This window comes from Tachysurus fulvidraco, chromosome 3, assembly GCF_022655615.1.
Source record: "Tachysurus fulvidraco isolate hzauxx_2018 chromosome 3, HZAU_PFXX_2.0, whole genome shotgun sequence".
Classification (NCBI taxonomy): Eukaryota; Metazoa; Chordata; class Actinopteri; order Siluriformes; family Bagridae; genus Tachysurus; species Tachysurus fulvidraco.
In genome coordinates this window covers 31,938,530-31,958,735 of record NC_062520.1, presented here as the reverse complement: position 1 = coordinate 31,958,735, position 20,206 = coordinate 31,938,530, and the positions used below count along the sequence as shown (strand labels likewise).

The window sequence follows — 20,206 nt, the reverse complement described above, 5'->3', positions numbered from 1 at the left end:
ATACACAGATGAACAGGCAGGCAACACAAGGCAGAACACGGAACGAAACAGAAACAGGCAGGCAACACAGGTCATAACACTGAAAAGGAGCAGAGAACAGGAGCAGAGAACAGGAGCAGAGAACAGGAGCAGAGAACAGCATACACCAAACACCAAAAACGACCAACCACATTGAAGTGAACAGACAGAGTATATATGGTGAACGAGAACCAATCACAAAACAGAGACAGACAAGGACTAAGACAAAACACCTGGGGAAGAGATTGAATGTAATTAGTGTCCATGGTAACAGATAGGTGGGCGGGGTCAACAATTAACATCAGGGAGAGACGGCAGACAGAAACAAGGGGAAAACACAGACAGACACATTACAGTAGCCAACCTTGTGTTTTTTTTTTTTTTAAGTGGACCTTTTTGCAGTTTTTCTCCTCCTTTTGTATTTAATTATGAGGTTCAAATACTTCGTTTTGGTGACCGTTTATGCACTAATTTGTGCTGGATTTGTCTGCTGGTATCTTAACGAGCACTTAAATTATTTACTGCATTGTTGCTTCCTCATGTACCAGCTTTCAGTCCATACACAGTCCATACACAGTCCATACACAGTCCATACACAGTCCATACACAGTCCATACACAGTCCATACTGTACACAGTCCATACTGTACACAGTCCATACACAGTACATACTGTACACAGTCCATACACAGTCCATACACAGTCCATACACTGTCCATACTGTACACAGTCCATACACAGTACATACTGTACACAGTCCATACACAGTCCATACACAGTCCATACACTGTCCATACTGTACACAGTCCATACACAGTACATACTGTACACTGTCCATACACAGTACATACACAGTCCATACACAGTCCATACACAGTCCATACTGTACACAGTCCATACTGTACACAGTCCATACACAGTACATACTGTACACAGTCCATACACAGTCCATACACAGTCCATACACAGTCCATACTGTACACAGTCCATACACAGTACATACTGTACACAGTCCATACACAGTACATACACAGTCCATACTGTACACAGTCCATACACAGTCCATACACAGTACATACACAGTCCATACTGTACACAGTCCATACACAGTACATACACAGTCCATACACAGTCCATACACAGTCCATACTGTACACAGTCCATACACAGTACATACACAGCCCATACTGTACACAGTCCATACACAGTCCATACACAGTCCATACACAGTACATACACAGTCCATACTGTACACAGTCCATACACAGTCCATACTGTACACAGTCCATACACAGTACATACACAGCCCATACTGTACACAGTCCATACACAGTCCATACACAGTCCATACACAGTACATACACAGTCCATACTGTACACAGTCCATACACAGTACATACACAGTCCATACTGTACACAGTCCATACACAGTACATACACATTCCATACTGTACACAGTCCATACACAGTACATACACAGTCCATACTGTACACAGTCCATACACAGTACATACACAGTACATACACAGTACATACACAGTCCATACTGTACACAGTACATACACAGTCCATACACAGTACATACACAGTCCATACTGTACACAGTCCATACACAGTCCATACTGTACACAGTCCATACACAGTACATACACAGTACATACACAGTACATACACAGTCCATAAGTTTAGAGACCACACTAACAACAGAATAGATGTAATGAACTTTACTGAAGAATTAATAATAATTATTTTCATCATCATTTCTTGACTCTCTGATATCATTGTAATAGTGATGAAATTTCCTCCTTAGGACGTAACGGTTATGTTGCCAGCTCGTAAGTCATGAAATTACCAAAAATGACCAATAAATGACGTCACTAGTACGTCGTGTGTTCGCTGGGTAGGTAGGCCTCGTAAATCAATTAATATACTAATCATTCCAGATCATTTACCTCAGGCGGTCAAGCGCTTTGAAGTTCTCAGAGGAATAAAGACGCGCTGCACCGAAGGAGAGAAGCATTTCCATTGGCTCCAGTCTGCTGGTATCGGCCAATCACAAAAGTCGACATTGCACAGCCAATATCACTGAATATCCCACTAAGTTTTATAATTATAATTACACCACATTTATATGGATTTTATATTGTAGATTATTGAGTGGATAAAATATAGAAATCCTTTTAATTAAAATATATATATACAGTATATAAAACCCCTCCCCCAATCATTCACAGGCGATGCTTCACCGTTGCTTTGAAAAGTGTATTGCGAGACCTCTCTCTGAACCGCACGTGCGGCGCGCACACACGCACGCACACACACACACACACACACACACACACACACACACACACACACACACACACACGCACACATTAATTTGAAACAGCAACCCAGACAATTTGGCACAAGCATTGATTAAAACAATGATGACAATAATCACATGACCTTTGGCAGTGAGAGGGGGCACACACACACCCCCCAAGAGGATATTCCCCCCACCCCCATGAAGCTTGTAGTTCCACAGAAGGCACTTATGTACAGTACTGTGGCTTGCATTGGTTTATAAACTCTGAAGACTACAGTATCTTATGCCTCGTTCACCACTTCTCCTTCCTGCTTCTTTAAACAAAATGAAAATGGACAATTGTTTTCCCAGACTTTAGATTTTAAAAAGTCTAATCCAGTCTGATCTACGAGAGTCTGGATGGCACTAAGGGGACTCAGACGTCGTTTCACCCTGACCAGCAACAGTCGGTAAGTTCCTGTGTTTTTTATTCTCATGCTATTGCTGAGATGGTGTTTGGTTGTTGCAGTAACTCCTATACTTTTGCATGTGGTCTTGCTGTTTTGTTATTATTCTGCATGCAGGATGTATCAAGCACATTAACACCATCTAGCAAGTAAAATCCACCTGACTGTATATTATAATTAATGTTTCGGCTGATCCCAATTTTTTATTTTTTTTAATTCATTCTGAAAGTCGAAAAGTAGATTCAAGATTGTCCCAAAGGAATTTTACTATAACAGTGAAAGCTCCTGTTAAGCAGTAAGTACTGTCAAATCCTTATTTACATTCTAGTTAGCTCATAAGTTAACGTAAATGGAACATATTAGCCAACATCGATAGTCTGTGACTAGTTAGCATTTAGTTAGCTGTTTAATCTTAAGCCTTTATGTTATGGTTAGCCAAGAACTGGAGAGGTACAGGTACATTTGTCACAAGGCATGATCTGATGATTTCATTATGATGGTGAACCTGCACTTAGTATAAAATATCATTTGATTCACTGTCGTAGCTAAACTAAATGGGAAATGTATGTGGAAATCTGACCGTCACATCCAGACAAAATTGGACACAAGATTGTATGGAATGTCCTCGTCATGCTGAAACCGGTTGTCTTCGTCATGCTGAAACAGCATACGTTGTCCCTGTGCATAAATCAGGCTCCGTAGTTTATTGTCGGATGGGGAAGAACTCAAGAGTCCTGATTCTGACTCAACCCTGCTGAACACCTTTGTGATAAAATGCATCTCCGACTGCCTCGGGCCTCCTCGATATATGTTCTTATGGCTGAATGATAACAAATCCCCACATATATGCTCCAAAATCTACAGTAGTTAAACAACCTCTCAGAATTGTGAAGGTGCAAAAAGGGATGTTCAGCAAACACATATGGATGTGGTCGTCAGTGTCCACAAACTTAACCATATCGTCGCCGTCGGGCGGAAACCTCGTATGTCCAGATTTTGTCGATTTCATATTTTTTCACATATCGATGCTATCGGTCCGTCCCCACGTGGGTCTGTTATTTTTACAAGTTATTAACCAATCTAAAGTCTTGAAAATAGCTTGAGCACAAATCTCTTAACTCCGTCGGACGCTTCAACCGTCCACCTCTTCTTCACTCCGCGGGAGAGCTTCGCGGCGTATTTCTCCTCGAGATTAAGAGTCGCAACGAATCGACACGTCTTCTGAGGTAAATGTCTTCAAAACACTGGGCTCAAAGAAAAAAAATCTTGACCCCCGCTAGTTCTGGTGCTCGCCTGAGGACAGGAATTTAGCGCAAGACGATCCACTGCGATGCGGACTAATCCCTGTGCATTGTAGATAAGATACAGCGTTTTTTAATTTCCTGAAAAATAATGGTTTTGGAGATACGAGGATTTGGCCCGACAGCCACGATATAGTCAAGTCAAGAAGCTTTTATTGTCATTTCAACCATATATAGCTGTTGCAGTACACAGTGAGATGAGAAAACGTTTCTCCAGGATCAAGGTGCTACATAAAACAAAGACAGGGCTATAAGGACTTAGTCAGCTAGTCTTAGCCACATAAAGTGCAGCTGTGCAACCTGGTGCAAACAGTGCAGGACAAGACAAACAAGACAGTGCAGGACAAGACAAACAAGACAGTGCAGGACAAAAGACAGTGCAGACATAAAGTTACAAGACAATACAAAATGTACAAAAAATGCAATACACAAAAGATAATAAACAACTCCTGTTTTACATTTCAGATGGATGACCACAGCATCCTGAGGTGCTTTTCTTCTCTTGTAATGATTGGTAGTTTAAGTTATCTTAGCCTTTCAGTCACCTGTGTCCAGTCAGGTCACCTTCTGTTCAACTGGAACCGTAAAAATCCTCTGCTTGTTTTTGTCATCGACAGAATTCAGGAACCTGTGCTGCAGTGCCCTCTACTGACAGCTAGGAGTAGTAACAATTCAGACATTTATTCTAGGTAAAGAGTTTCTAGAGATCACTGAAGTGCAGAGTTTGAAGTTCTGACACAATTTAGTGGAAACTGAGTAAAATCTGAACGCACTGGGGGGAGTGGGAGTGGGGGACAGACGGACTTCCCAGTATCTGTGACTTGCCAGTATTTGATTCATTTATTGAATTTATATTCAATGTACAAAGGTGAAAATCATTCACATTTTACATGTGGTATTTTATTTTGTAAAAAGTATTTAAAATTGCACATCCCTCACTGTATCTGCAATGGACGACCAATACGCATTACATTACATTCGATTACGATTTGATTTAATTTACATTTCAATATAATTATATGAATCGATAATATAAGTGAAAGGTGGCCGCTGTGGAATAAACTACCTGGAAGGAAACGAACTGTCATTTAGATAAAATCTTCACCATGCTAAAAATAACCTCATCATTGATAAAGTTTTACTACAACATGTCGTTTTCTTTCAGTTTGTTGCTTACACTTTATTTTTTCAACGCACATGGAAATGTTGTGTTCGAATCTCAAACGTCTAGGAACATAATCGAAAAAATAATATAAAATAGACGGGTTCTATATACAGCGATAAAAAGTATGACTGATATGTAACACGAAAACAATTAGTCTTAATATCGGTTAATGTTATTACATATAATAGACTCGGATTTTAGATTCAGTCCGAAATATCGTTTTAAAACATAAAACAGCAGTAAATTGTCGAGAGAAAAAAATTGTAACCAAAAAAGTTCTTTTGAAATCAAAGTGGAAAACGAATACTTGTGGAGATTCGTGAATGTTCATGTCCAAACCTTTGGCTACACAATCTTTGTGCTGGAAACCACTGAGGAGCGTGACGACATAGAGCTCCTCCTGTCTGAGAACTCGCTGGCGATCGTCGTACAGCGACCAAAACAAACAGGAAACCATTGCTTTAGTATCTTGATAACCAAATTCCTAAATCTCTGTCCCACAAAGGCGTAGATGATGGGGTTGAGACAGCAGTGGCTGAACGCTATGGTTTCCACCCACTGCGCAGACATGTTCAGGTAATGTTCCCACTCGCAGCTTGTCATGTAGCCTAACTGATGCAGGAACTTCAGGAAGGTGATGATGTTGTAGGGCATCCAGAAGAGGAAGAATACGATGATCAAAGCCAGGATGAGTTTCATAGCTTTGTGTTTCTTCTGAGACTTTATGGTCATTAATACGGGGATGATGCGCGAGTAACAGAACACCATCACTGAGAGAGGAACAATCAAGCCAAGGATGTTGAGCTCAATGTAAGAGAAAGGCTTCCATGCGGTTCCTTCTGGATATTCCTCTTTGCACGTCCATCCGTCTGATTCATTCTTCGCTTGGGAGAAAATGATGTTGGGCAGAGAAGCTGCAAAGCTAAGTACCCACATAAAGAAAGCCATGACTATGCTAGCTCTGACAGACCGGTGCTTGGAGATGAAGGACGTATGGCCGTGGACGATGACAGCATAGCGATCCAATGTCATGAGGATCATGAAGAAGATGCTTCCATAGAATCCCAGCATGTAGAGTGCTGTCACTGCATGGCACATGAAGTTCCCGAAGGTCCACTCGCTGATGGCAGCATAGTGAGCCCAGAAAGGCAACGAGATGAGGAAGAGCAGGTCTGAAAGCGCCAGGTTAAAGAGGCACACATCTGTCACATTTGAACGCTGGTGGTATTTGACCAGGACGCACAACACCAGCATGTTGCCCACGAATCCTATGATGAAGACGATGCTGTAGAGGGTAGGGAGGAAGACTTGGCTGAATGCACTTACATTGCTGTTGCTGCAGAGCTGAAAGCCATCACTTTCCGTTGCATTAAGGTAATCAGCATAGTAATCAGCTGTTTATGAAAGAAACAATGATCTCATTAGAACAAAACTTGTCTGTGGTTTTACATCAGACATTCTGCTACTACGCCAGATCACCATCTACTGGATGCTATAAATGTCTTCGAGCACTAAGAATCTACTCCAAACAGTGCCAAAGAGGTTTTCGAAATTTTTAGACATTGTTTTACAAATTGGAGTAATAACTGTTAAACGCTATGCAGTTTTATAATTAATGAAAACTAGAAAAGTCAAACCTACCTGTCATATTTATCGTGGCCTTGTCTCATCAGTCCCAAGCTGACTTGTGAAAGCATGCGGTGGAAACACCTACATGAGGCTGAGCTGTAATTTCCTGAGGTGGAGCTTTTTATCTGTGACAAAACTTTTATTAATGGCATACATTGGAAAGAGAAAAAATAAATAAATAATTAACTTCTAAAACTTAGAAATGTATCTCACACACACACAAAGTGATATACAATGAAATTGAAATAAAATTAAAGGAACATCTGGTTCAAATTCTTCCGATCATTTAAACCCGTGTGTACGACAGACGCCTGATGTCGTGTAACCGTACGTACACTACAAACGTTTAACAAGAAGCAGGAATGATTGCAAAGTAATTCAATTGGGATTAAATTCAACGATTAAATCTGTGATTAAAAGGAAAGTCTAGGAGAGCATCTGGTCTGGAAAGTGTAATGAGGCTAATGATATACTCAAAGATCCAGGAAAATAAATTTTATGTTAGCATAAAATCAGATTACTGACATTTTAGATCATCAGATTACTGACGATTTTTTTTATATCCAATGAGAGAAATTCTAAAACCTCAAAGTACGAAGCCATAAGGTTGGTATATACTGTAGGTGTTGCAGTGCCACCTGTTGCTACATGTACTGTATGAACCGACCTTAAAAAACAATCCACGAGAGAAACCAAAGCTTTTAAACAATCTCTCAGATCGTCAAGCTCCTCATCTCATCCTATCCTGTAAAATAAGCTTCTTTTGGTTGTTATTCAAATGCATGCAAAGAGGTTCAATTTTTCCGACGGTGCCGCAGAACATCACGATGTGCAAAGAAAAAAAAAAGTTTTCTCAACATGAATCTTTACCTCGACATGCTTCACAATTCTTCAGCCTTGATCTTCTACCCAGTGGAACCTCAGACATGACTCAAGACAAAACTCTACACAAATTCTGTGGGGATTTGTCTTGGTTCTAAGAATATAAACTTACTCATAAAGAGTCCACCGATGCCGCGACATCAGACTTTCCAAGAATATAATCCATGTGAAAATTGCTGAAAAAAAAAAAAGGGCTTTAACTCTTACAAAAAAAAAAAAACTTCAAGTTGAAAATATTTTTTGAATAATTCCATTCCTTTAGTTTATTATTACAAACTATAAAAGATCATTGATTAAAAAAATTAATACTAACATTCAGTATTTGAGCACAACTACGATACCCGTTTGTCCGTCACCTTTCCGTTTACATTTCTATTTACTTTTAATCACAAAAACACTACAGTAGGTGTTTAAATATTCTTATCCTTGCTTAGTTTGGCAGATTTTTTTTTAGATTATTTTATTTTGCATGTTTTATTAAATTGCTAAAAGACTTTGCTTCCTTTCAGGCCACATCACATCAGACCACCATTGTTATTTTACACTAATGTTGTTTTTTTAATAAATTATTCACAGTTTAATATCACAAGAGCTGGAGGAAGTTTTTTCTTTTACCGTCACTACTTACTGTAGGATACGATAAAAAACATGCATGAAAGGTTTTCTGGCATTTACAATATTACAAATTCTTATTGAAGCTGTTCATCAGATTAGTGACGGTTCCAGCGATGTTCGTATGTATAGCGGTGTGAAATTTCACACCTCAAGATCATGGTTTCAGGTACACAATCACTGTGGAAACTGTGACAAATACATGACAAGGAAACATTTAATCATTTTAGGATTTAATAAGAATGATTTTCATGGGATTACATATTGAAACGAGCGTATTGTATACGCTCACAAACTATACAGAAAAAAGTAATTACGTAATTATGTTGAATGATTTACAAATTTAAATGCACTTTAAAAAAAAGCAATATTTTTTTATATTCTTTTAGTCTTTGATGGATATATTTTTGGCTACACAATCTTTGTGCTGGAAACCACTGAGGAGCGTGATGACATCGAGCCCTTTCTCTCTGAGAACTCGCTGGCGATCGTCGTACAGCGACCGAAACAAACAGGAAACCATTGCTTTAATATCTTGATAACCAGATTCCTGAATTTCTGTCCCACAAAGGCGTAGATGATGGGGTTGAGACAGCAGTGGCTGAACGCTATGGTTTCCACCCACTGCGCAGACATGTTCAGGTCATTTTGCCACTCGCAGCTTGTCATGTAGCCTAACTGATGCAGGAACTTCAGGAAGATGATGATGTTGTAGGGCATCCAGAAGAGGAAGAATACGATGATCAAAGCCAAGATGAGCCTGATAGCTTTGTGTTTCTTCTGAGACTTTATGACCATTAAGATAGGGATGATGCGCGAGTAACAGAACACCATCACTGAGAGAGGAATAATTAAGCCAAGGATGTTGAGTTCAATGTAAGAGAATAACTTCCAAGATGTTCCTTCTGGATATTCCTCTTTGCACGTCCAGCCTTCCGACGTATTGTTCGCTTGGGAGAAAATGATGTTGGGCAGAGAAGCTGCAATGCTAAGTACCCACATAAAGAAAGCCATGACTATGCTAGCTCTGACAGACCGGTGCTTGGAAAAGAGGGAGGTATGGGCGTGGACGATGACAGCATAGCGGTCTACAGTCATGAGGATCATGAAGAAGATGCTTCCATAGAATCCCAGCATGTAGAGTGCTGTCACTGCATGGCACATGAAGTTCCCGAAGGTCCACTCGCTGATGGCAGCATAGTGAGCCCAGAAAGGCAACGAGATGAGGAAGAGCAGGTCTGAAAGCGCCAGGTTAAAGAGGCACACATCTGTCACATTTGAACGTTGGTGGTATTTGACCAGGACACACAACACCAGGCCGTTGCCGACGAAGCCTATAACGAAGACGATGCTGTAGAGGGTAGGGAGGAAGACTTGGCTGAATGCACTTACATTGCTGTTGCTGCAGAGCTGAAAGCCGACGCTTTCTGTTGCACTATAGTACTCGAAGTAATCGTCAGCTGTTTGTGAAATAAACAATGATCTCATTAGAACAAGATCTGATTAGAATCTACACCAGACCGTGTGAAAGCAGTTGTAGAAATTGTTCTCATAAGAACAAAGCACAAAACCTTACAATGAAATAATAATTACAATATCAGTTTATAATACATTTTGCTTTCTTTTTTTTTTTTAAAAATCTTCTGAATAATTTATAAGTGATTGTATAAGATGTTTTTTTTCTACTATGCTGGATCACCAGCTATTAGGAGCTTTCTCGTCTAAACGGTCTAAAAATAGTTTAAAAATAATTATCCCTCTCATTACAACTAAACGGTTCATAGATTCAGAAGTGATGTTGAAAGTAGAAAACTCTCTCCTACTTGTCATGCTGTGGTTTGTCGTTGCCATGTCTCCTCAGTCAGAGTGTGATTGAGAGAGCAGGTTGTGGAAGCTGCAGTATGACTAGGCTTGAGCTACAGTTTCCTGAGGTGGGACTTCAGCCTGATGACAACCTTTTAACACAGTACAAATGTCATATACAGTACATATCGAAGTCAAAGTTCACTAATAAAATCTCCCAGTTTTAAGCTCATGTGAGTTCCGATTCTCGGACATTCGGTGATTAAATCTGTGATTGATTAGACATCGACTAATTAAATGCACTGCAGTATAAACATTTATATGCAAGGTTTTTTTAAGTGATATTGTACTGAAATTACAGTTTTCAGTGAAAAAAATCTCACTTTTCTTTGATGAATGATTTAAACAGTACGACAGTGCGAGTGCCACAGTATATATAATACATTTGTTTTATATCTTTGTGGTTTTAGTGAAAATGATACTGGGCCTCTTTAGTGCTTTTTTTTCCCCCTTGATTTGTTGTTTTTTTTGCATTGTGCTACACTGCCATCTGTTGTCACATTTATGCACTTATGTAAACAAAACCGAAATCATTTATGTAATAAACCCAAAGCAATCAAAATTCGAGTTTTGTACATTGGAAGAGCTGAGTTGAGAAGTTACTGTAAAGAACAATCTTCTCTAATATTCCCATGTTCTCATTGGGTCCTCTGTCCGTGAGGACATGTCTGATATTAGCTGATTAGGGGTTTTCTTGTGAGATGTACAAAACCCATCAACTGGCTCCTCTTTATTCTGAGGCTCCGCTCTGAGGTCATTTTAGACTGCTGAGCTCCTTAATCTGTCGCTTGCTTACGGAGAGTCTTCTACTTTCAGCTTTTCCCCTTGGGGTCGATACAGAGAATCGTCTGTTTCCACCTAACTCTATCCTCTGCATCTATCCTTTACTCTCGCACCAATTAAAAGTCCTCATTTAACACATCCAGAATGAGAGTGTGTATGTGCCCTGAGAGTGGTTGGTCCAGGGTGTATCCTGCCTCGATGCCCGGTGACGCCTGAGATAGGCACAGGCTCCCTGTGACCGGGGAAGTCCGGATAAGCGGTAGAAAATGAATGAATGAATGAATGAATGCATTTAACACATCCATATATCTCCTCTTTGTCCTTCCTCTTGACCTCTTACCTGCAGCTCCATCTCCAACATCCTTCTACCAATATACTGTAGCCATCTCCCTCCTCTGTACATGTCCAAACCATCTCAATCTAGTCTCTCTGTCCTTGTCCCCAAAACAGCCAACCTGAGCTGTCCCTCTGATGTCCTCGTTGCTAATCCTGTCCATCCATCCTCGCCACTCCTAAAGATAACCTCAATGTCCTCATCTCTGCTACCTCCATCTCTGCCTCATGTCTTTTCATCACTGCTACAGTCTCTAACCCATACAGCAGAGCTGCTCTCACTACTGTCTTCTACACCTTTCCTTTGATTCTCTTTAGTCACATAACACTCCTGACACTTTTCTCCACCCACTTTGTGTGTGCCCTGCGATGGGTTGGCACTCCGTCCAGGGTGTATCCTGCCTCGATGCACGATGACACCTGAGAAAGGCACAGGCTCCCCGTGACCCGAGAAGTTCGGATAAGCAGTAGGGAATGAATGAATGAATGAATGAATGAATGAATTTAATTCAAACATTAAAAACTCTATATGTTTTAGATTAATTAATTAATTAATTGTTTAATATTTTAAATATTTACATTTTTTCTTTAGATTATTATAGCTCAAAACTCATTTAAAACTTTAGAAGACTTCATAAGATAATAGAAGAAATGATTTATAGTACAGAAATGTCAAGCATCTGAGTGTAGTAGTTTTTTATAGTGTGTAGTATAGTGAATTATTTTCTCCCTGACATTTTACAGCACAGTCAAAAGCCTGGGAAGATTGTTTGTGCAGTTAGTTGGCATGCATTCATCAACTGATGCTTTGCTGCAAGTGACCTCAGACCTTTAGCCTCAAAGCACATATTCCACTAATACACAAGTGGCCCAAAAGCTTTTAGGAGCTTTGGCTAGTGATCCATAAAATATTCTGAGATATGTCTTTTCCGAGGGAAAACCACCAGGAACATGTGCCGATGCTCGGGTATCTTGCGGTCAAGGAAACAAGCGGTCGTCAGTAGGAACAGAAGAAAGGACAATTATATCCTTAAGGTTCAGAAGGATCAGCCATGCAGGTTCCTTCTATTGTGGGAGGAAGCAAAGTAAAGCCCGATTTTTCTGGGCAGTCAAAAATCAAAATGCTCAACTGTAGGAGAGTCGGGTTTGTTATCCTGGATTTCCAAAAACATGGCAGGAAAATTTGGCTGCTAAAGGACACTGCCATGAATCCCTATTGTGCATGGTACATTTCGATTATGTGTACAGCTCAGTGCTGCTATTATAATTGTCTTCTTGTTTTTCTCCACTGTTTATTTTGGCACTTGACTGGATTCTTTTTGCTTCCATCTTATTTCAGTTTAGTTCTTTATCGGTTTCTGTGGTTACACCCTCCTCTCTGAGCTTTATTAGATTTTCCTGTTTGATTTACAGTTATGGCAGTTATTGCACGTTGACAATGTCTGTTGAATTTTAATATCCCCAGATGAAAAACATGCTTACGTAACGTGGAGGAGAAGGCATGTGTGTTTCCGTTAAGGGACGGGCATGACGCAGTTGTTGGGAATGCAGCTGATATCTATATTTAGGATCGAAAAAGTTGTTCGCTTCCAATGTCTGTTAAAAGCTTTACTGTCAAGTCAACGGGGTGTGTGTGTGTGTGTGTGTGTGTGTGTGTGTGTGTGTGTGTGTGTGTGTGTGCGTGAATATTTCCTCATTCTAGCCACAGCTTGTTTCCTAAGTTACTGGTGGGGGAAAAATATTGTCTAGTTTATACTCTGATACAACAGCGATATCCACATCATTTGGTAAAAGAATACAATATTTATAGGTTGCTAAATTGTAGTGATATGTTTATTGATTTTATTGCCATTTTAATCAAAGAAATGTAATAACAAGGTGCCATCTGACGATAGACCGGCAAACATCAGTCAAGCTTTAGATTAGATTAGATTAGATTAGATTAGATTAGATTCAACTTTATTGTCATTGTGCAAGGTACATGTACAGCACAGAGCCAATGAAATGCAGTTAGCATCTAACCAGAAGTGCATAGATGGCATATTTGCAAGTGGCAGTGTAATAAATAAGGGTATGAGGTCATACAGAAGGTGTAGTAATATTATGTACATGTAACTGAATAAGGGTTTATATAGTGTGGTGTTTATATAAGTATGATACAGTATGAAGTGGTATGACAGATATAGCTGTACAAAAGGAATGTCATTATGAATATATACAGTACAGACCAAAAGTTTGGACACACCACCTTTTCAACAGGACAATGACCACCAAACACACCTCCAGGCTGTGTAAGGGCTATTTGACCATGAAGGAGAGTGATGGGGTGCTGCACCAGATGACCTGGCCTCCACAGTCACCGGACCTGAACCCGATCGAGACGGTTTGGGGTGAGCTGGACCACAGAGTGAAGGGCCAACAAGTGCTAAGCATCTCTGGGAACTACTACAAGACTGTTGGAAGACCATTTCAGGTGACGACCTCCTGAAGTCAGCGTTCACATTCATCCCAAAGGTGTTCAGTAGGGATGAGATCAGAAAACAACCACATATAGCAGGAGAGGTCAGGTGACCCAATACTTTTGGAAATATAATGTATACCAAGTGTGTCACCAAGGCCATATCCCAAACTGTAGGGAGATTCCAGCTCTGTGCCTGAAAACAACTCAAAATTATTGTGATGTTTTACAAATGACAAAATTAATGTTAATTAAATTAAGCATTATATATGTAACTCCTGTACACTGAACTGACATGTTGTGCTGAGAGAACTGTGAGCTGTTGATACTGCGCATGCGTGAATTACTGAACCGATACAGCGAATCATCAGTATACTGAACTGAGAACTGTTTCGGACGCGTCCGACATACTGTTGATGCTGCGCATGCGTGAACCTTCAGAGCAAATTATACATATTGGGATATGCATAGTAACTAGTTATAGGCTATTAAACATTTTTATAAAAAAAATCAATATATGTCACTCAATATATGTCAGTTAATTTTACTATTGACTGTTGTGCAGGTTAGTCTGTATTTTTATATGCCGCTTTTTGTAAATTGATGAAGATTAGTTTATTAACTTTATATCTTTAAGACACGTAAAACATCCACGTTTGCACATAAATGCCTGTACTGCGTGTTTTAGTTGCAAAACTTAAATGTAAGAAACGTATTCGACTAAAGTTATGATTACAAAGAACTTTTCAAATGTGTTAAATTGATTGTATTAATATCTGCCGGCAGCGGGATAATGGAATTTGCATCATTACGTCATTGTGAATGACGTCATTACGTCAGGACATAAAAGAACTGGTGAACTGGATTTTTGAACTGGTTCATTAAATCGAACTGTCCGAAAGAACCTTTTCACGGAAAAGAAACGAACTTCCCATCACTACTCTGAATGAACATTAGCCATTCCTTTTGTAGGCGCTGCTCATTGTTAGCTCTGCTATCCTTAGTCTATGTCTGATAGCCAGTAAATAATACAGTACACCAGTCACATGGGGAAAAAGCCGCACAATGATAGGATGATAGGCTGGAAACAGCGTCCAATGAGAAGGAATAATACTAAAAGTAACGAGTCTGTTTGGGAAATGTAAGAAGTAAAAAGTACAGATATTTGTGTAAAAATGTAATGAGGAAAAGTTAAAAGTTGTCCAATACAAAGTTTGTGGTTCTCACTGTTAGCAACACAAATATTATTTATACAGAACGGAGAACAAAGAAACACAATCGGCATTAAACGATAAAAAGGTTCAAAAAATGACGACAAAATAACCATCAACCACTAAAAGGGGGGGGTCTCTAACAATAGTATTATGGAGTTATGGAATCTTCTTTTTTTTAACAAATTGAAATATATGTTAATGACAATATTAGTAATAAAGATTACAATTTTGATGATGTCATTAAGGAGGAAGTTACTGTGTAGTGTGCATAGTGGAAATTCTTACGGATAACTCAGTTGTTGGGCACAGGACAAAGCAACGAGGAAACCACTCTTAGAATCCTTAGAAATAAATTCCTGAATCTCTGCCCCACAAAGGCGTAGATGATGGGGTTGATGCAGCAGTGACAGTACGCTATGGTTTCCACCCACTGCATAGCCATGTTCAGGTCCTGATACCACTCACAAGTGCTCATGTAACCCAAATGATGCAGAAACTTCAGGAAGATGACGATGTTGTAAGGTGTCCAGAAGAGGAAGAAACCACTGACCAAGACCAGAATGAGCCTGACAGCTCTGTGTTTCTTCTCAGACGTCATGCTCATTAAGATAGGGATGATGCGTGAGTAGCAGAACACCATCACTGAGAGAGGAATAATTAAGCCAAGGATGTTCAACTCCATGTAAGAGAAATACCTCCACTTTGTTCCTTTTGGATATTCCAAACTGCATGTCCATATTTCTGATTTATTGTTCACTTGTGCCCAAATGATGTTTGGCAGAGAAGCTCCCAGGCTAAGTGTCCACATTAACAAAACTAGGGCTATGATAGCACTGACAGACCGGTGCTTAGAGAAGAGAAAGGTGTTGGTGTGGACAATGACACTGTAGCGCTCAATGGTCATGAGGATCATGAAGAAGATGCTTCCATAGAATCCCAGCGTGTAGAACGCCGTCACTGTATGGCACATGAAGTTCCCGAAGGTCCACTGACTGGTGAGGGCGTAGTGAGCCCAGAAAGGCAATGAGAGAAGGAAGAGGAGGTCTGAAATTGCCAAGTTGAAGAGGCAAACATCTGACATGTTGGACCATTTGTGATACTTGACCTGGACACAAACAATCAGGCAGTTGCCGATGAACCCCACGATGAAGACGATGCTATAGAGTGTAGGGAGGAAGACTGTGCTGAAGGCCTTTATATTGGCGTTGCAGGGTGTGTACTTATCTGGAACTGGGTCGTAATCAGGATAGTCCTCAGCTGTTTATGGATTTAAAAAAAGAAAATGACAATGTATACAAAAGCAGCAATAGCTAACAGGTTTATATATGTTTATGTATCTTCAGTTGCCTTTTCTGAAATGTAATAAGCTGACAAACTTACTGCTGCAGAAATAACAGAGATGAAATATAATTACTGATCAATATAAAGAGACAAAATAGCACACAAGTTCACTTTTTTTGTTCCATTAACTTCTTCACAAAAGAAAAGGAAATTGTAAAAGTGCAAGTCATTAAATTCTTCATTTGAAAAGACAGAGGAAGAAAAAACTACAATAACTACTGCTAATTACAGGAGCGGCCATTAATGGCCACCAAACCGTCATAAAAAATTCGACCTACTTGTGATGTTGGAGCGCATTGTTGTACATGAAGTCTTTCCATGTAGTTTCAGAGTGACTGTGAAAGCAGAGTGACTGTACATGGGGTATGGCAGGCTATATACAGTAAAAGAGGCTGAACTGTGATTCCCTGAGGTGCAGATTTTTGTGAGAACTAGCCAGAGATGTATGCAATGATGAACTTGGAATGAAAATGGAAAATGTTAATGGATATGCATTTATTAAACTAACGATTAGAAATGAGTGAACAGAGTGAAACTGCTTTGACTGCATTGCCTTTGTCTAAGGGTTTACTAAAGATATGGGAGAAAATACTTCTGATTGTTGACAATGACAATGACAATTTATTTATATAGCGCAAATAATTCCAACTTCCGTCTGCCAATCTGCTTTCCATTAGGTCATTAAAGCACTACATAATTTGGCGCCAACATATCTTTCAGATTTATTGTCGGTATACACTCCGTCTAGGTCAGGGGTCGGCAACCCGCGGCTCCGGAGCCGCAAGTGGCTCTTTCATCCCTCTGCTGCGGCTCCCTGTAGATTTGGAAAATAAATATTTAATTAATAAAATGAGTGGACAGTTTCACCCTGTTCACTCATTTCTAATAGTTAATTTAATAAATGCATATCCATTAACATTTTCCATTTTCGTTCCAAGTCCATGTTTGTTTTTGCACATCTCTGGCTAGTTCTCACAAAAATCTGCACCTCAGGGAATCATAGTTCAGCCTCTTTTACCGTATATAGCCTGCCATACCCCATGTACAGTCACTCTGCTTTCACAGTCACTCTGAAACTACATGGAAAGACTTCATGTACAACAATGCGCTCCAACATCACAAGTAGGTCGAATTTTTTATGACGGTTTGGTGGCCATTAATGGCCGCTCCTGTAATTAGCAGTAGTTATTGTAGTTTTTTCTTCCTCTGTCTTTTCAAATGAAGAATTTAATGACTTGCACTTTTACAATTTCCTTTTCTTTTGTGAAGAAGTTAATGGAACAAAAAAAGTGAACTTGTGTGCTATTTTGTCTCTTTATATTGATCAGTAATTATATTTCATCTCTGTTATTTCTGCAGCAGTAAGTTTGTCAGCTTATTACATTTCAGAAAAGGCAACTGAAGATACATAAACATATATAAACCTGTTAGCTATTGCTGCTTTTGTATACATTGTCATTTTCTTTTTTTAAATCCATAAACAGCTGAGGACTATCCTGATTACGACCCAGTTCCAGATAAGTACACACCCTGCAACGCCAATATAAAGGCCTTCAGCACAGTCTTCCTCCCTACACTCTATAGCATCGTCTTCATCGTGGGGTTCATCGGCAACTGCCTGATTGTTTGTGTCCAGGTCAAGTATCACAAAAGGTCCAACATGTCAGATGTTTGCCTCTTCAACTTGGCAATTTCAGACCTCCTCTTCCTTCTCTCATTGCCTTTCTGGGCTCACTACGCCCTCACCAGTCAGTGGACCATCGGGGGCTTCATGTGTCATACAGTGACGGCGTTCTACACGCTGGGATTCTATGGAAGCATCTTCTTCATGATCCTCATGACCATTGAGCGCTACAGTGTCATTGTCCACACCAACACCTCCCTCTTCTCCAAGCACCGGTCTGTCAGAGCTATCATAGCCCTAGTTTTGTTAATGTGGACACTTAGCCTGGGAGCTTCTCTGCCAAACATCATTTGGGCACAAGTGAACAATAAATCAGAAATATGGACATGCAGTTTGGAATATCCAGAAGGAACAAAGTGGAGGTATTTCTCTTACATGGAGTTGAACATCCTTGGCTTAATTATTCCTCTCTCAGTGATGGTGTTCTGCTACTCACGCATCATCCCTATCTTAATGAGCATGACATCTGAGAAGAAACACAGAGCTGTCAGGCTCATGCTGGTCTTGGTCAGTGTTTTCTTCCTCTTCTGGACACCTTACAATATCGTCATCTTCCTGAAGTTTCTGCAGCATTTGGGTTACATGAGCACTTGTGAGTGGGAGCAGGACTTGACCATGGCTATGCAGTGGGTGGAAACCATAGCGTTCTGTCACTGCTGCATCAACCCCATCATCTACGCCTTTGTGGGGCAGAGATTCAGGAATTTACTTCTAAAGATCCTCAAAGAGTGGTTTCCTCGTTGCTTTGTCCTGTGCCCAACAACTGAGTTATCCGTGAGAATTTCCACTATGCACACTACACAGTAACTTCCTCCTTAATGACATCATCAAAATTGTAATCTTTATTACTAATATTGTCATTAACATATATTTCAATTTGTTAAAAAAAAGAAGATTCCATAACTCCATAATACTATTGTTAGAGACCCCCCCCCTTCAGTGGTTGATGGTTATTTTGTCGTCATTTTTTGAACCATTTTATCGTTTAATGCCGATTGTGTTTCTTTGTTCTCCGTTCTGTATAAATAATGTTTGTGTTGCTAACAGTGTAGAATTTCATTAGAATTTTAAAAACTATTACTAATCATTTGCACGGTGTAATTCTGATACCACAAGACTTATTCTCTCACATTGTTACAAGAAAATAATCACCCTTGTGTGTTGAGAGAACCACAAACTTTGTATTACACAATTAAATGTTCTGACTGAGATGAGGTGACCTAATGTCATATACAGTACTAATTAATGTTTGTACTTGTGATTAAACCATCAACCAGATTAGTTTCTAGTTTGCTTTCCATATGAATGTGTTTCATGCCACACAAGTTGACACAATGGCATCACTGTATCCCAAAATTATTTAACACCATCATCATAAGATCAGGGGGGCATGGTGGCTTAGTGGTTAGCACGTTTGCCTCACACCTCCAGGGTTGGGGGTTCGACCAAAAGTTTGGACACACCTTCTCATTCAAAGAGTTTTCTTTATTTTCATGACTATTAAAATTGTAGATTCACACTGAAGACATCAAAACTATGAATGAACACGAGTGGAATTATATATGTACATAACAAAAAAGTGTGAAACGACTGAAAATATGTCATATTCTAGGTTCTTCAAAGTCGCCACCTTTTGCTTTGATTACTGCTTTGCACGCTCTTGGCATTCTCTTGATGAGCTTCAGGAGGTCGTCACCTGAAATGGTCTTCCAACAGTCTTGAAGGAGTTCCCAGAGATGCTTAGCACTTGTTGGCCCTTCACTCTGTGGTCCAGCTCACCCCAAACCATCTCGATCGGGTTCAGGTCCGGTGACTGTGGAGGCCAGGTCATCTGGTGCAGCACCCCATCACTCTCCTTCATGGTCAAATAGCCCTTACACAGCCTGGAGGTGTGTTTGGTGGTCATTGTCCTGTTGAAAAGGTGGTGTGTCCAAACTTTTGGTCTGTACTGTATATATTCATAATGACATTCCTTTTTGTACAGCTATATCTGTCATACCACTTCATACTGTATCATACTTATATAAACACCACACTATATAAACCCTTATTCAGTTACATGTACATAATATTACTACACCTTCTGTATGACCTCATACCCTTATTTATTACTCTGCCACTTGTAAATAAGCCATCTATGCACTTCTGGTTAGATGCTAACTGCATTTCA

General features: G+C 39.8%; 4 protein-coding genes across 5 annotated transcripts; 1 reads left to right on the top strand and 3 right to left on the bottom strand.

Moving 5' to 3' along the window:
• Positions 1 to 5,226: 5,226 nt before the first annotated feature.
• Positions 5,227 to 8,454, bottom strand: LOC113662730 (C-C chemokine receptor type 5-like). 2 transcript variants are annotated; one of them, XM_047811786.1, is made up of 3 exons: positions 7,861 to 8,454; positions 6,879 to 6,991; positions 5,227 to 6,631 (listed from the first exon to the last, which is right to left on the bottom strand). In XM_047811786.1, the coding sequence occupies exons 2-3, from the start codon at positions 6,883 to 6,885 to the stop codon at positions 5,583 to 5,585; spliced, it is 1,056 nt and encodes a 351-aa protein (XP_047667742.1). In that variant the 5' UTR covers positions 6,886 to 6,991; positions 7,861 to 8,454; the 3' UTR covers positions 5,227 to 5,582. The 2 variants fall into 2 exon arrangements, with proteins under 2 accessions (XP_047667742.1, XP_027033605.1); XM_027177804.2 differs by having other exon boundaries at positions 6,879 to 8,454.
• Positions 8,455 to 8,615: 161 nt separating this feature from the next.
• Positions 8,616 to 10,344, bottom strand: LOC113662733 (C-C chemokine receptor type 5-like). The gene is made up of 2 exons (XM_027177808.2): positions 10,184 to 10,344; positions 8,616 to 9,820 (listed from the first exon to the last, which is right to left on the bottom strand). Exons 1-2 carry the CDS (start codon positions 10,209 to 10,211, stop codon positions 8,772 to 8,774), a joined length of 1,077 nt encoding a protein of 358 aa, XP_027033609.2. The 5' UTR covers positions 10,212 to 10,344; the 3' UTR covers positions 8,616 to 8,771.
• A 4,519-nt stretch (positions 10,345 to 14,863) lies between these two features.
• On the bottom strand, positions 14,864 to 16,746 carry LOC113662755 (C-C chemokine receptor type 1-like). The gene is made up of 2 exons (XM_027177843.2): positions 16,631 to 16,746; positions 14,864 to 16,268 (listed from the first exon to the last, which is right to left on the bottom strand). Exons 1-2 carry the CDS (start codon positions 16,710 to 16,712, stop codon positions 15,304 to 15,306), a joined length of 1,047 nt encoding a protein of 348 aa, XP_027033644.2. The 5' UTR covers positions 16,713 to 16,746; the 3' UTR covers positions 14,864 to 15,303.
• Positions 16,747 to 17,383: 637 nt separating this feature from the next.
• LOC113662727 (C-C chemokine receptor type 5-like) lies at positions 17,384 to 19,516 on the top strand. The gene is made up of 2 exons (XM_027177801.2): positions 17,384 to 17,474; positions 17,837 to 19,516. The coding sequence occupies exons 1-2, from the start codon at positions 17,393 to 17,395 to the stop codon at positions 18,841 to 18,843; spliced, it is 1,089 nt and encodes a 362-aa protein (XP_027033602.2). The 5' UTR covers positions 17,384 to 17,392; the 3' UTR covers positions 18,844 to 19,516.
• The last annotated feature ends 690 nt before the right edge of the window (positions 19,517 to 20,206 follow it).

What these genes read in the sequence shown, in the direction of transcription:
- LOC113662733 (XM_027177808.2), bottom strand. Translation starts at nt 10,211, where the DNA reads ATGGCAACGACAAACCACAGCATGACAA. An exon ending in GACAAACCACAGCATGACAA is followed by an intron (nt 9,821 to 10,183) that starts GTAGGAGAGAGT and finishes TTTCACAAACAG; the next exon opens with CTGACGATTACTTCGAGTAC.
- LOC113662727 (XM_027177801.2), top strand. Translation starts at nt 17,393, where the DNA reads ATGTACAGTCACTCTGCTTTCACAGTCACTCTGAAACTACATGGAAAG. An exon ending in AATGCGCTCCAACATCACAA is followed by an intron (nt 17,475 to 17,836) that starts GTAGGTCGAATT and finishes ATCCATAAACAG; the next exon opens with CTGAGGACTATCCTGATTAC.
- LOC113662755 (XM_027177843.2), bottom strand. Translation starts at nt 16,712, where the DNA reads ATGTACAGTCACTCTGCTTTCACAGTCACTCTGAAACTACATGGAAAG. An exon ending in AATGCGCTCCAACATCACAA is followed by an intron (nt 16,269 to 16,630) that starts GTAGGTCGAATT and finishes ATCCATAAACAG; the next exon opens with CTGAGGACTATCCTGATTAC.